Consider the following 16,572-nt stretch of genomic DNA (forward strand, 5'->3'; position numbering starts at 1 on the left):
GTATTTCTAGATTTAGGATTGATCAATATCGTCACAAAGCTGAATACCAGCTTGTTAATTTTAGCTAAAAAAAAAATAAATAAAAAGAGGTAAACATTTTCAGAGGACAGCTAAGATACACTTTTGAAACTCCCGCTAATGCCTTAATGTGCCTATATACAGGATGATTGAAAAAATCACGTTGCAAAAACCCAAACAGCAAGTTATCTTTCCAGAAATTATGCCCTGATTATCTGTATAATCCACAGATGTCACTGTGGAACTCTATCAAAGGGAAACTATTAACTGGGAGTTCTGTGCATTATCCAGACGTTTAGGAAGTTAAACTGAATGTTTTAAAGGTCCCATGACATGGTGCTTTTTGGATGCTTTTATATAGACCTTAGTGGTCCCCTAATACTGTATCTGAAGTCTCTTTTATATAGACCTTAGTGGTCCCCTAATACTGTATCTGAAGTCTCTTTCCCGAAATTCAGCCTTGGTGCAGAATTACAGCCACTAGAGCCAGTCCCACAATGAGCTTTACTTAGAATATGCCATTTGTGTCTGTGTCTGTAGCTTTAAATGCTATTGAGGAGGAGAGGGGGCCTTGACCAACTGCCACTTTGCTCGTTTGAAAGCCATGATGTCTCTCTCTCATGGGTGGGCCAAATTCTCTGGGCGGGGAAAGCAGCGAAAGGGGAGGTAACCTTGCTCCTTATGACATCATAAAGGGAAGATTCCAGATCGGCCCATCTGATCTTTCATTTTCTCAAAGACGGAGCAGGATACCCAGGGCTCGGTTTACACCTATTGCCATTTCTAGCCACTGGGGGACCATAGGCAGGCTGGGGGAACGCATATTAATGTTAAAAAATCTCAAAGTGAAATTTTCACGCCATGGGACTCTTTAAGCAGCACACATTACCTTTTTTCACCCCCGAAGTTTCAGACAAAGCCATCCTGAGTATCCAAGATCCCAAACTATCCACATGGCTACTATGGTTAAGTGATATTTTGTAATACAAGTAAACTGATCCTTCAAATAACCATAAACTGTTTTGATGAGGTTATTAAACGGCACAACGTGCTCATGTTTCAATATGGCCAGTCGGGGAAGGATTTATTCTGTATTCTTGCTCAGTCAGTGTGTTTACTGAAAGAAAATATTTCTTCTTCGCTAAAAAAAACCACTATCACTTTATTTCATTTGTATGTAACCTTAAAAAAAAAAAAAAAAAAAAAAAAAAAAAAAAGAACATGGATGTAATTTCCCAAGGCCAAAGTCAGTCTGATCGGGCGTGCACAGACATGCTTACCAGTGATGAAGAGTATGATTGATGTTTTATTCTCTGTGGATGCTTAAAAACGTAACTTTAATCAACAACTGCATTTCACACATTCAGTACTAAAGAGAAACCTCCGGTCTTAATACTTTTAACGGTTGTGCTAGTGTTCAATGTGGACTCAAACTAGTTTGTCATTCTTCTTTCATAAAAGGACGATGAACTAGGCTGAGCTTTATTTGCGATAACTTTTATTATATTGCCAAAGCTGTACATATTCTATAAATACTTTTTTCTTTTTCTTCAAATGCTGGAATACTTACTCCTGGCATCTCTTTCCATTTATTCCCTCCCATTACAGCAGCCGGCTAGTACAGTGACAGAGAGATGAGTTGTAATACTCCAGTTTTAAAAAAACCAAACAATGTCCTTTTTAACTTAAGCGTAAAGAGCTGTGCCCCAGTCCCAAACCAATGTTAGAGATCCTTCAGATAGAGTTTATATTCATATTCATATTCATATCATTTATAGATAATATTCTATATACTCAGATAATTAAGGAAACAGCATCATCAGAATATCCTACCAATTATTTCTCTTTGCACAGTTAAATCACTAAAAAAATACAAGCATGTCAAATCAAAAAAAAAAAAAAAAAAAATACATCTTCCAGTGATATAGCTGTACCCATATATTGCTGATCTGGAGAAACTGTTCACCACATGGACGCACACACACACACCCACACACCCACACTGTGAAAGTACACGGGCCAGCCTTAGGACCAGATTCAATGGTTCTTTACTAATATGGAACAGAAACAACATTAAGACTTTAATTTCCTCTGGAAGCAGGTGACCACAGCGCTTAGGCTTTAAAACGTCATCACAGGACGGAAAACTGCTTCTGGTCGGTTTAGAGATTTTTGTACTTTTGGCACAAAACCCAGTCTGTGATGTAAAAACAGGTGTGTGTTGTTTTTTTTTTTCCTTCCTCTTGGCTGCTTTTGGGATTCAGGCCCAAACCTGACCAAACAGTGCCGGTGTTACACCACATTCTGTGACCAAAAGCTAATCCTTGAAGTCTTTTTCGAGTGAAAATGCACGGGTTTCCTATGATAGTTAATTAAATAACTTTTGGATTTGGTACTGTTGGTCAGACACAACAAGTTTTAATAGGTCAACTTACATTTTGGGAAATGAGCATTTTGTCTAATTTTATGACATTTTCTGACCAAAAATGATTTATTGATCATTAAAATAATGGCTAGTTGCGGCCCCAGTGTGACCGCAGGTGGCATGGTTGGATGGAAGTCGTCACACTTTCTACAAGCATTTTCTTTTAATATTATTTTTCAGTTTCTGATTTTCTCATGATCGGGGTCAGAAATTGTGACTTTCCATTCTTCGGCTTCTCTTGACCCCTTCTGGTGTCATTCAGTCTTTATAACTGGAAGGAGAAAGGCCAATGAGAGGACAATATTCATATCCAGACAGGTCACTATTTCTAACAAGCAAGGGCCATCAGAAAAAGTGACCGTGTACCTGAAAATTGGGGGCTGAATAACAAACCAAACATATTGCGTATGCTGCGTTCACGCAATGTCGCCCGAGTGGGAAGAAAGGGGAAAAACCTCAAGACAGGTCACTACTGTTTCAATGTAAAATGTGATCGTTTAACAGACATTTTAAAAAGATTGCCGACCTGTTTTAAAGACTGAATTACAGTAATAACAACAACCACTTGTATAAAGTACGAAAACATCCAAGCAACAGCGCCCCCTGCAGTCACACAGCCTGGTTGACACCAGACCATTCTCAGTTGTAACAGAGAGGGTCACCAACGGGCGCCGCTCAATTGGATAGTCCTTCAACCAATCAGACCAACGATCCGGGTGATGTAGCAGTGACTAGCGGCATCTGTCGGTACACGATCTGTGCTGCCTGCACGATCCGTTCTGCACATGTGCAAGACGTTAAGCGCACGCGCAGATGAAAATCCTGTTTTACAAGGATTTACGACATTAGCCATTAGCGGTTAGCTATATAAACTAACGTTAGCTTCCCAATGGAGGCTAAAACTACGTCCGGAAGCGTGGAACACATCGTGCAGTGTCCAGTATCCTCTTGAGTATCCTCGGTAAAACAGGATTACACTGCATGATCTGTTCCATGCTAGCCTCCACCGGGAAGCTAAACGTAACTAAACTAACAGCTAATCTGGCTAACTGCTAGCTAGCTGACAGCTTGATTCAGTCTAAAATACCGTCAACTCAAACTAAACACTGGGAAAGGCAGGCAACCGATAAATTAAGACCTTATAGCAATAACAATAAAGACAAGTATTGATTTGATTGTATTTTAAATGAATGAGCACAAGTAAAGTACAACTGACGTTACAGCTGTTATATACTTTAACGGTTATTTTCAGGTTTTATTTTGAGGGTCTTTTAAAATGATTAGATGCTGTCTCAGCTAGCGGTTAGCTGAGTTAGCTGCTAGCTAGCTAGCTAAACTAACATTTAAACCAACGACCAGAAGCGTGGAACAGATTGTGCAGTGTAATCCTGTTTTGGGAAGCTAACGTTAGTTTATATAGCCATTGCAATGTCGTAAATCCTCGTAAAACAGGATTTTCATCTGCGCATGCGCTTAACGTCTTGCACATGCGCAGAACGGATCGTGTACCGACAGCATCAACGGGTTGCTGCGCTTCATGTGGCCGTCATGTTGAATGTAAACAAAAAGCTGCTCGCCGTCGCTATCATAATTGTGTAACAACGGTTGTGATTTGTGCCTCGATTCGGAAAAAATTGGAAATGGGCTTGAATGGGCTCTTGGCCAGACTGACTTGCAGAGCAAATCTCAAAGTTGCCAGAAGTTCGTCAGGGGTTTTCCCAGGCTACCGGTTTGAGCCAGGTGGGTTTGGTTTCCTCTTCATTTCAATTTCAGCATACAGAAACGGCACATTTATACATTTATTTTATTTTTTTAAAACAAGCCGTTCCCACAGCATTGCAAACGGTTTAGACTATCAAAGATGCATATCCCGTGGCTTTGTAGGCTGAATTCAAATGCGAGGTACTATACCATCTCTGACGTTTACTACAGCATCTCCACCGCCTGTTGCTTTTTTTTAAAAACACCTGCTGTGACATCACTGATTGGGGGGGGTGTGGCCTGAGTGCAAAAAACTCCAAAGTTTGCACCATACAGAGCAACACAGCGGACATTTTCTTTTTCTAACCGTATGCGATTCGGAGTTGATTTACCTTTAAAAGACAAACTTTAAACAGTCAAACTGAAGTCATCAGATTCACTCCAATCAATGTGTACTATAGAAAAACAAAAAAAGTTCTTTCTTACATTCTTCAACCTGTGAAAGCCAGTTAACTCAAGAAAACATGGCTCTGGCAATGGCTAACTACTTATTAAGTATTGCACATCTAGCAAACCAACAATTTGTAACAATTTTTTTTCAGAGAAATGTACAGTCAATATATGTATATATTAAATAAATACTATATATAGAAATATATATAATATTTATTTTTCATCCTCATAGTAACATGCAATTAATAACAGCAGACCACAGACGAGACATTTTACAGTAGAACTAGAACAGTAATTCAGCCTGGCGGGCTGATCTAGGGCAAGAGCACACATCTGAGAACACTCACATTATTTTGGGGGCTTCAAACACTTTTAAGAAGCGTTGACATGCGGTACGGTAGCATTGTTGGTATGGGACGTCCTGCACTATAAGAGGGTCTCTGGATGGTTCACCAGTTTAAACTTGGACAGACTGGAAGTTTACAGTAACCACGTATCACGGAATAACTCGCACAGTCAAATCAAGACGGGGGCTAAGCTCTGTAGTGAATGTCAAGGCTGTGCACGGGACCTGCGTGCACTCTGGGCCTCGGGGGCGATCCCTCACATCTCCTATCGGTAAAAACAGTTAGGAATAACAGGAGACTTTCACGCTGAGGAGGTCGGCTCGGGGGGAGCCGCTTCTCCCGATGTTAAGGAGCAGGCAAACATTTAGCTAGTTGGTACGATCTATCGGGACGACGGCGGTGAGGGGGGGTCAGAAGTATTTACACGACATCACAGACTAAACACGTCTACACAACAGAGTGGAGAAAGGGTCTTAGGCTCGTATATACAAGAGGAGGGAGAAGGAATTATGTGCTTAGAATAAAGTTGGGGGATTGTCAGAAGTCTGTGGTTTTAGAGCGAAGATGCCATTTCAAGTAGAGAGGCACTGCGAGTACGTTGGGGGGAGGGAAGAGAGGGGGGGCACGGGGCGTAGACTAGCTAGGAAGGGGTCTCGGTGACAGAATCTTGTGTTTTCCTTCCGCCTCCTTCCCCTTCACTGCCGCCATGTAGGAGAAAAGGCAGAGGACCGAGTAACAGATCTGATGTGCCTGCAGAAGGGAAAAAAAATAACCATGAGGAGGACAATGGCCCAGATGTGAGGTTACATTTGTGTACAGTTAAAAATAACACAAGGAACAAAGATAGACAAGAGGCTCCCTTCAGTCTAAATACTGTAGGAATACTGACTGTTGAATGCTTTAGGGTTAGTATTTAAAAACTCCCTTTTCCTTCATGCTGTGTTGTTAGGGGTGGCAAAATCCTAATTTGCCTGAATTAAACTGATGAATACTACTGGTTCACCAGTGCATTGGGGTTTCTTTGTGATGTAACCAGTCGGTGCCCACGACAGGATATTGTCTTTATCACACGCAAAAATCCATCTCGTCAGGCTTCAAGTAATCCGTTTGTGTCCGAAAACGGCAGCGGACCGAACCAATCGGCCTGCGGTGAGGAGCTTCTGGCAGTTAGGGCCGTGGTTTAGGCATGTGTGGCGCATGGATGTATACCGTTCCCGTTCGCTCAAAACAACAATGGTGTACATAATAGACAGACGGTTCATCCAATCACCGGCCAGGTATTTTTTTTGAAAGAGAGTTAAACAGTTTCCAATGACCGTTTCTTGGATGGTTCGGTGTTAAACCATCTGGCATGTCAGGTTTACTTTCGGTTGTGAACATGCCCAGACATACTGTAAAATAAAGAGGAGACATAACTTTGGTGCCACCCGCTGGTTACACTGAGTAAGGTGACTACAGGGCCAAACTCTCAAACGGCGCTGTAATCCTTCAATGACCAAATTGCGGCACGCTTAGGCAGGCCACACACTGGCTGCGTGGCGTTTCTGTTGCATGTCAGCTGCATGGATTTGTTTTTTATGTCTTTGCACACCAGAAAAGTGTCTGACCCGGCGCTGCTGCTGCGTGCCTCGTCTGTACGTATGTTTCCCATTGATAAACTGCACCCAAGCAGTAGTATACTTCATGTTAAACATAAATATATACTGATTTGATTACAGCAAAGACATTGTCGGCAGTATTGACGGCAAAATAGGCTACAGAATATTTTGTTCTGTATTGACACGTGCAATATTTAAAAAATCTCTTTATTTTATTACATTTATATCTGCATTTATGTCAAAACCTAGAGCCTTTCAAACATCAACATGTCATTTATTAAATGTATCTGTGTCAAAATGACATATAAAACATCTTTTCCTATTTTTATTTTGCGTGGAAACACTTTCAACACGCTTGCGTGTCGTGTGAAAAATAGGCGTCAACCCTATATCTAGCATGCCCGCGTTTTCGGCGCGGCTCGAGACTGAGCCGGAGACGTGCGGGCGGCGTGCAAGCTCTAACCTGTTAACATGGGAGCCAAAATAAAAACGGACACGCCAAGCTGCTGACACGCTCACGCCACGCAGCCAGTGTGTGGCCGGCCTTAAGTGATTAAGTTCACACATTCTAAAGTATGTGTTGAATGCTTCCACTGAGATTGTAGCTCCACTTTTCAGACTTTGGTTCATGTTAGGGCTCCCAGGGAGGACTGAATCAGAGTGCACCTCTACAGCACTCATGTTTACAGATACAAATGTCAGGCACATTTCTACTGGTCACACCTTTGCGACGGGTACTCTACATGCACTGGTAAAGAGCATCGACTCGGACAGAAGACCTGAGGACTCACCATGGGGGTCTTGTACTTGTGGATCACCACTTCTTTAGTTTCAGGAACTATGCCGGTGCAAAAGACAAAACAAAGAATTCAAAGGCAGCAGGAACCTTAATGAGTTCATGCTTGAGAGCTTTTTTTTTTTTTTTTTTTTTTTGGGGGGGGGGGGGGGTGTCACAGGGTTGGACATTCAACAAGGTGTAAAATGGGATGTGGGCCAAAAAAAAGAGTCCACCACAACAGTCAGGAGTACAGTGAACTTAAGACAGAGAGGGTGACGAGAGTAGGATTGGCTCGTCTACTGTTGATAGAAACTGGTCGTGTTGAAATATATTGATATTCTGACTAATTTAATGATCAGATTTTCTCTTTCAACTGATTTCGTGATGCATCAAATGCTTTTGTCTAGTGTAATGATTAAACTGTTTGTATGGAAAGGCATGGGATTCAATTTGAACTTGTGACTGTTGGTGAGACGTTCATGGCCCACAAAATGGACAAATAAAAAAACACAAATGTCTTATAAGAGACTGCAAAAAAGTGTAAAGTTCCAAATGTGAAAAACACAAGATAAAGGACAACCTTCCTCCCCACCCCCCCCCCACCCACCCAACGAAGTGAAAGTTAAAAGACATCACAGAAAAGCAGCTCCAAGAGGCCAAAATCCTTTGACCCCGGACCAGGTCACTGCCCACAGGACAGACTGACTTTTCATTAGTAACTGTGAACCCATAGCAGAGATGAGGAGGCTGAGATCTGGACAGATTAAATAATCTGGGGGGGGGGGCTTGGAAATGTTAAATCCTGAACAAACAGTCCCACCAAAGATCTCCACTTGCTGAGATTCAGAGGCAGACTGCCAGAGGAAATGAGAGATGGCGTTTGGGGTCATCTCCGAAAATGAAAAGCAAGTGATGAAGGAAGCAGAGGGAAACTCATAATACGGAAAAAGAATAAAAAAAAAAAAAAAAAAAAATGAATCCATGAGAAGGATTGAGTGTGGAAATATTCAGCACGGAGTTTTAGTGTGAGTAAGAAAAGGAGAAAGGTGACGACACTTTACCTGCTGGAGAATGAAGGTTTTCATAGTGGCAAAGATGAGGGCAACATTACAAAAGCAGCACAGAGACACGACAGTAACCCAGCCTGGCACTCAACTTCAACCCCTGACGATCATAGAACTGCACTGTCGTACTGGAAGTACTCTTTTTTTTTTTTTTTTTTTTGACTTTGACCTAGAAATGTAAATCATGAGCTAACCATTTTAAACTCCTGCTCACTACAGTCAAAAACATAAAAAGCAGTCTGAACTACAAAACAAATCCTCAAAAAAGGACTATGATCGACACTACCGGTCAAAAGTTTGTGGTCACTTAGAAATTTCCATTCCACTCCATTATAAACAGAATACCAGCTGATATCAGTTGCATTGGGTTTTTTTTTTTCCCAAACAGGGCAGCAGTTTTCAGATTACATTATGTTCTTACATAATTACAATGGCTGATCTTTAATGCAATAATCTACATTGCCCTTTATCAGCAACCATTCATCCAATGCTCCAAAGGCACATTCTGTTTACTAATCGGTTAACTGAGAAAACAGTCGAGAACCCTTTTGCAATTATGTAAGCACATAATGTAATCTTAAAACTGCTGCCCTGGTTTAAAAAAAAAAAACTGATCTCAGCTGGTATTCTGTCTATAATGGAGTGGAATGGAAATTGTGAAAAGTGACCCCAAACTTTTGACCGGTGGTGTAGGTTCTTGGGATTGTAGATGACATAAAATTCAGAATATCAGCAAACTAAACCTTTAATGTTTATCTTTCTCTTTTAGCTGCCATGCCATTTGCTTCCATTAGAAGCTCTTTGTTTTCTCTAAAATGGGAACTTGTAGATGATGAAATCCATTTACGCAATTTCACCTACACAATTTAAAAAAGGGTTGCTGTACATGACTTTCATTCATTTACACATTGAGTTATGCATCCATCTATCTCCAAGAACGGACATCACTTCTTACGATAGAACATTTTAGTTTTAGTTTCTACTTGTGCCCGTTTCTTGTCAGATGGACTTTCTGCGTATACGTGCAGTTTAGTGTCCCAAATTATTTTCCAAAAACTGAGTGTCCTAAACGATGAGGGTCTTATTTGCCCCAACCATAACCTAAACACCTGTTAAACAGGTGGTATAATTAAGGGTTCATGGGGAATTTGGGACTAAATTGTATTTGGGACACTAAATTGAATGTAGGGGAATTTGGGACACTAAACTGCATGTAGAATCTTCCATAGGGAATTTGGGACACTAAATTGAATGTAGAATCTTCCATAGGGAATTTGGGACACTAAATTGCACGTAGAATCTTCCATAGGGAATTTTGGACACTAAATTGTACGTAGAATCTTCCATAGGGAATTTGGGACACTAAAGTGCACGTAGAATCTTCCATAGGGAATTTGGGACACTAAAGTGCACATATACCGACTTTCTGTCCTCACACTTCTGTGTAATGCTGCACTCGTTTCTCTCAACAATGTCATCCCTCTTTATCAACTAAATGATCAAATGTTTCGTCACACGAAAGAATTCGTCACTCACTTAATCACCTCCAGACACCGGTGTCTCCGTGTTCCTCAAGGTGAGCGAGTATCCAATTTAGTGAAACCCTCATTAGCTCTCGTCAAATACGTTTGCCGTGGAGCTGAGTTACTGCCGTGCCGAGTACAGGCCTAGAATCAATAGATGGTGTAATTACCAAATTCCTCCAGGACAAAGACTCCCTTCACTGTATTGCACTTTTTAATGTGACTCAGCTCTATGAAAACCTAAAAACAAACAAACAAAACAAGACAGAACATTATTAACTCAACAACACTGGATGAAAAGTAAACACTTCATATTTATAAAAAAAAATTATAATTAAAAAAAAATTTGCCATGTTAAACTTGTTTTATTCAGTATGAAAGGTCAAAATAAAACAACTACACATGGAGTGCAAGCTTTTAACAGCTGACGAAAGAAAAGAAAAGCACACTATGAGAAGTTTCCATGATCAAACGCATACATGGGCGACGGTTAAATGAGGAGAAATGCATTGAAGTCTGCTCAAAGCTCTGAACTAATTCTACGTTACTCGTTTTCATCAATGAAGTGTATCAGAACTGGAAGATTTAGAGTTCTATTTGGATGTAAAACAGCAAAAGGTTGTCGAAAATAAACATTTCTTATAATGCTCAAAGATGCAATATGGCCCATATGATGCATACATGGAAGTTTCATATAAAAATGTAGACAAGGACACAAAATTAGATTTGCCATACAGCTATAACAGTTAAAAAAAAAAAAAAAAAAAAAAATAAAGGAAGGAAAAGATAGAAGAAAAACAAAAAAGGAACCCAATAAGATGTAACTGCTAATAAGCAAACACAGCAGAGGTTGTGTACCTTCCGCTCCTTGCAGGGGGAGAGAGCATGGGAGAGAAATGGTTTGGATTATTATCGGACAGAAGAGCACAGACACTCGACGGCACTCCGAGAGGGCGCTAACCACTGGAGCCTCGTACGGATTCATCAAATCAAGAATCTAGCAATATGAGCCAATATGAAAGAAAGAAAAGAAAATAAAAACCTGTCACAAGAGGAATCAGCCCCCAAATACTAGGAAATAGAAGAGAAAAATCAGAGGACTAGAGGTGTGACTAGGGTATTGAGAGCTGGATTCACCTTTGTTTTCCTGGACTTTTAAAAAAAAACATCTCAGTCCCCCAGAGCCCTCCATGCCTCCTCCTCCAGCAACAAGGGCCGGCACTACCAACCACGTGCTCACACAGCAGCGCAGATAGACTGTATGATGGACAGTAAATCCCTCTACCATGTAGGATGTCGCCTCTGACACCATCTCACTGCAGAGCTACTCGGGACTAGACCCAGCACTCACCCACTATAATGCTCAATTTAGTCATTTCATTTTAACCCTCCTGTTGTCCTCGGGTCAGCTTCTATAGCAGAAATTTGGGTTTCTTTCAACCAAATTGTCAAAAAATAACGTGGATAGTTCCATACAACCATTACTCTTCACAAGCTAAATAAAAGATCAGCTCAGTACTTTCATGGAATGTGGGTGTTTTATTCAATTTTATAGCATTTGGAGAAAAGAAATGATATAAAGAACGTTGAAAAGAGTGACAAAAATGTCAGAAATAGCTTCTAAAACGTGGGAGGAAAACAACAATAGTAAAAAAAAAAAAAAAAAATTGCAGGGAAAATTTGACAAAAACATCGGTAAGAAGTGACAAAAAAAAAAACTTTGGGGAAAAGCGACAGAAGTGTCGAAAAAGACGACCACACCGTAAATTTTAACCCAGAAAAATAAAAAAAGTTGCATGGTCGAAAGGAAGACAGCACAAGGGTTAAAAATAAAAAGAGAAGGAAAAGTCTTCCAAATGGCATCCAGTGCTGAATAAAGCTCCTGCTGAGGGTTTGGTGAAACGGTTTTATTCAAAAACCATGAAAACTATCTATGGAGGACTTGCAATCTCACAACTGTAGGCAAAGTCTCTGATGAAAATCATTTCTTGATAAATGCGGTGCTCTACGTTGAGCACCTTTGAGAAACTCATGTCTTAGGTTAATTGTATTGAGCTTGTGTGATAATGGAAAAATCGTTTCCAAGCGTGGCACTCTACCCCTTGCAATATGAAGAACAAAAATTCAACTTGAGCCAAAAAAATTAAAATAAAAAACCTGGGGTAGAAAAAGCAGAAGCAGCGCGGGGGAGCAGGCAGTAATCACAACAGAGTGTAGCAACATCCAAGCTAAAGGGCTGGTTCACCCAAAGCTTAGAAATACATTGTGTCTGACCATGCACTAAGTTTAGGTTTTACAATAGAGATTATGGGATTGTATTTGTGATTGTGAATTAAAAAGTATATTAAAACCTGCGTTGACTGACTTTTTTGGGGGGGGGAGCAGAATCAAGCTACAGTATAAACACAACACCGACATAATCATTCAACATTATCATTCATTTGGAGTCATGTTTCTGGCCACCAGGTGGATGTAAGTCCAATATTCACTCTCCTTTTAGCTCCGTTTTGCCATAAACCAACTCCTGAGGGAAATATCTGACTCTTTAGCTGCGAAATGCTCCACTATGTTCACCAGCTAATCACTGTGTGCCGTTAAGTGCTTGACATCGGGGTTTTTAGAGCTTGTTCACTGAAAACAGTGGCCTGCTGCAGCCGAAAGCAACGCTAAAAGAGTGCAAAAAGTAAACCAAAACAGTAACGTTCGCTGATTCGCACAATGAGCTAAAAATAAATAAATAAATACGAAAAATGATAAAGCACAGCTAATTTCTCTCTTTTCCGTACCGAGTTTCACTCAGAGGAGAGCAGAGTGCAGTATTTACAGAGCAGGTGGGTGTGTGCTGGAGCAGGAAATAAAGCTATTTCATTTCAGTTGAAACTATTTGTTTGGTATAAAGTTGTTTCTATCAAAACCTTCCGCCAGTGTTTCCTCTATGTTGATTTGGTAATGGCGGCCCGCCGCGCCAAAATTTCTGCCGCCACAGTATCAGAAATAGGGCAGACGCACAATGTAGTTGCGGTTGCCTTTTAAATGATCCTGCCTGTTGGAAAGCCTGTCCACGCCCCCTGTGAGCACAACAAATGAAATTCCATTCACCTCTATTGTATTCAGTTGGAGGCTTAAATTCAACCAAAACTGATAGATACCACTAGAACTGACACTTAAAAATGCTTGCTACTTGGCACTACCGCAGTCTTTTGTTTTTGTTGTTTTTAAAGATGCTAAATATGTATGAAGTGTGCGTTGGCTGCAGTGGGTCCCTGATCTTTCAGCACGGTCTGTTCTTCAGACTATCCAACAAGAGTACATCAGTCAATCGCAGCTACACTCTAACAAACCGGAAGAAACATACCAACCCCGACTACGACTACCTGCGCAGGCGTGGAGACAACACATGACGATGTTGGAGGGTCCAAACTTAAATGTGAAAGTTGCTATTAAATAGCCAATTATTAATGAAAAGTCTTTGCTCAGGGTCTTGTGTCTTACCACTGATGCGCACAACACAGACACACACACACACACACACACACACACACACACACACACACACACACACACACACACACACAACCCTTCATCTCCTCCCACACGGTCAATGAACAATGAGGTTGGAGCACCACGGATGTCAAAAAAGAAACTTGTGTGGATGTGTTAATATTGTTTTGGGAAGCGCATGCATACGAACACACGCACGCACAAACAAACAGAAAAAAGCAAATCCAAAAAAAGCAAAAAAGCACAAACAGGAATTCTTCCTCTAAGGAAAAACATCAGGTACAAGCAAATGCCAATCAAACATGTTGTTGGTCATCGCTAACATTTTGACTAGGATTGGTTTTTAATGACAATAGAGGAAGACGTCACGAGATGAAAGGGTATGAGGCAAACGGGAGTAGAAGAGCAGAAAGGTGGACAGGAGGACGGGATGAACTTTTAACCATCAGGAGTGATTATGTTATTGTCATGCCCTTGTGGGAGATGAGAAGCAGTTGCTCTTACCTGGCTGTGCATGAATTTAAGGTTGATTCCTTCCAGTGTGACCTGCAGCAGTCCACCTTCACCAGTTTTCATGTCCTGGACAGGAAACTCTCCGCCCAGCTCCGGACCTGAGGGGAACAACACCTTCATTTAGAGCAAGGACAAATCATACATTCCCCAAAGAAACCTCAAATCCCAGCAGGCTGACAGGAAGAAAAAAAAAAAAAGCTTGTCCTAAGCCTTATTCGCAGACTAGCATTACCTGGGGACCTCTAGTAATTAAAAAATTAGGGCTGCACAATTAATCGCAATTTTATCGAAATCACAATATGAACTAGTGCAATATCGCAATATATGTGTCAAACCTTTCTGAAATAAAGTATTGTGGTGCTGCAGAGATCCCGGCCTACAAATCGTATCATACAGACTAAAGTAAAAATCTTTGTTTGGTACAGATCCTCGCAAAAAAAACATTTTAAAAATATTTTTCAATGAAAATGAGAATAATGATACAAAAATGACCATTCCCTCCAATATCGTGAATCATATCGCAATCAGGTATTTTCCTATTAAAAATAATAGCGTTGGCTGTGATCTTAATCTTGTGCGAATCTGCCATGTCCGTAATTTGTCAGGTAAAAATTCCACCGCAAATGACCTCCCATGTGACCATCCCAATGACATTACCAGAGTCTTTTTCATGACATCTTGACATAATGTCTTCCTGTTTAATGTCAAGTTGTCTTAATAAGGACACTTCAAAGAAATTTAATGTCAAGTTGTCGTGACAAATACATCCTCTGGTAATGGCATCCTGGTTAATGTCAAGTTGTTATGACCAAGATAACTTCTGGTAATGTCACTTTGATTAATGTCAAGTTGTCATAACCAAGACAACCCAAACTAATGACAACTTATTGACCGAAGTCATAAACGTTTATGACTTGTTTATAACGTTTATGACACGTTCATGACAGTGTCATGTCATAGTTATGACAGTGTCATATCACGATTATGTAGATACGTAAAGTGTTACCGAAAAGACTAGTAACTGATGACGGCTGTTATTGAGTTAGACAGAAAGAAAAAAAAAAAAAAAAAAAAGGTCACTCCATACCTGGTTTAATGCTTTGCTGTCTTGCCGCAGCTCTTTCCATACTGTCTTTAACACAGTAGTAGAGTTCACGACACTAGAATGCAAAGAGGAAAGTTATTTTAATTTCTATCAGATGTTCTCCTGAAGTGAAGAAAAGTACAGGATGCACAGAGAGAGAGAGAGAGAGAGAGAGAGAGAGAGAGAGAGAGAGAGAGAGAGAGAGAGAGAAGCCGTTTTGGACCTTTTTGGTAAAGAACTTGTTGAGCTGCGTCTCTTGGCCATTGCGTCTCCAGAGACACAGCACCTTGGTCTTGGGGCAGTACGTCATGTTGATGAGCTTCTCGTACCACCAGCGCTCGTAAACTGTGCCGATGTTGCTGCGCAGGACTATACAGTCATCGCAAACCTGAAACAACGATGGGGCAAGTTTAATATCAGTAAAATAAGCTACAACATGCTCCATACGCCGCATTGGGGAACGCTACAGATAGTTTGAAATAACTTGGTATTTCACAAAAACTAATAATTTAATTTTAAAAGAAAAAGCCAGTTGTAATTAGGGTTGGGTACTGAAACCCGGTTCCACTATGGAACCGGCTCCTACGCAACCGGTAGGAATCGGAAAGGATTAGAACGCAAATTTCGGGTTCCGCTTAATGTGCTGACTGAAATGTTTTCCCTCTGTCACTCCGAAACGGACGTAAAAATATCACACTCTCTCTGTAGTCTACCGTTAGCTAGCTACTGTAAATGTAGGCTACTTTTAAAATGCCATATTTTCCCCTCTGGGCTCACCAAAACGGACGTAAAAGCTATTAACCATTCACTGCACGTGATCACTAGTAAACAAACGTAATTTTTCAGTTTTTCAAGAATCAGTTTAGGAATCGGAATAATTTTAAAAGTACCGGTTCGGCATCGGAATCGCAAAAATCCAAACGATACCAAACTCTAGTTGTAATATTAGGAATTACAGACTTGTCTTACCTCCATGAAAAAGATGTCTCCTGTGGTATCAGTGCCAGCATGTACAACAAATGTTTGCTTCTTGATGTGACGGCTTCCGCTGGGTCTAATGGCCAGCTCACGGCCGTTCTTAAAATAAAAAAAAAATTAAAAATTAAAAAAAGATAATAGTTTAATACAAATAATAACAAAGGGCGAATAGAAGTTGAAGTAAACTAAATAAAACAAAAAGGACAGATAGTCACCATGTTGGCAAGTTTGTCCAGTATCTCATTGATCTCTTGGCTGTATGTGAGGCCAATGTGGGACTTTCCCATCAAGCGCCTCACTTTCTTCTTGATGTCATTTTTGTTCAACTAAACAAACAAAAGCATCAAAAAGTTGAGATATCTCGAGGCAAAAAAAAAAAAAAAAAAAAAAAAAAAAGGGGAAACTTGGCACAGATCGACACAGGATTAAAATAACAAACAGGCCTCCGTACTTTCAGCATTAGCATGTATGCAATCATGTTGTGCAGCAGGGTGGCCAGGAGTCTGTCTTCATCATCCTCCAGACGCTTGCGGTCATGGTCCCCTAGTGACAAGTATCTGTGTTGACAAACAAAACACCCAAAAAGCAA

General features: G+C 40.6%; 1 protein-coding gene across 14 annotated transcripts in view; it reads right to left on the reverse strand.

The window, feature by feature from the left end:
• Positions 1–5,477: 5,477 nt before the first annotated feature.
• The window catches only part of madd (MAP-kinase activating death domain), a 61,299-nt gene continuing 50,204 nt past the window's right edge, over positions 5,478–16,572 (reverse strand). For 10 of the 14 annotated variants that reach the window (XM_028579006.1, XM_028579036.1, XM_028579015.1 and 7 more), the window contains 9 exons: positions 16,435–16,540; positions 16,199–16,309; positions 15,975–16,082; positions 15,229–15,393; positions 15,009–15,081; positions 13,913–14,019; positions 10,078–10,147; positions 7,334–7,380; positions 5,478–5,694 (listed from right to left, as the gene is read on the reverse strand). In XM_028579006.1, coding sequence (XP_028434807.1) covers positions 5,581–5,694; positions 7,334–7,380; positions 10,078–10,147; positions 13,913–14,019; positions 15,009–15,081; positions 15,229–15,393; positions 15,975–16,082; positions 16,199–16,309; positions 16,435–16,540 — 901 coding nt within the window. In that variant the 3' untranslated portion in view covers positions 5,478–5,580. Of the gene's footprint in view, positions 5,695–7,333; positions 7,381–9,920; positions 10,148–13,912; positions 14,020–15,008; positions 15,082–15,228; positions 15,394–15,974; positions 16,083–16,198; positions 16,310–16,434; positions 16,541–16,572 lie in introns of those variants that run through there. The other 4 variants (XM_028579060.1, XM_028579070.1, XM_028579055.1 and 1 more) reach the window with 2 other exon arrangements.

This window comes from Perca flavescens, chromosome 1 (genome assembly GCF_004354835.1).
Source record: "Perca flavescens isolate YP-PL-M2 chromosome 1, PFLA_1.0, whole genome shotgun sequence".
Lineage (NCBI taxonomy): Eukaryota > Metazoa > Chordata > Actinopteri > Perciformes > Percidae > Perca > Perca flavescens.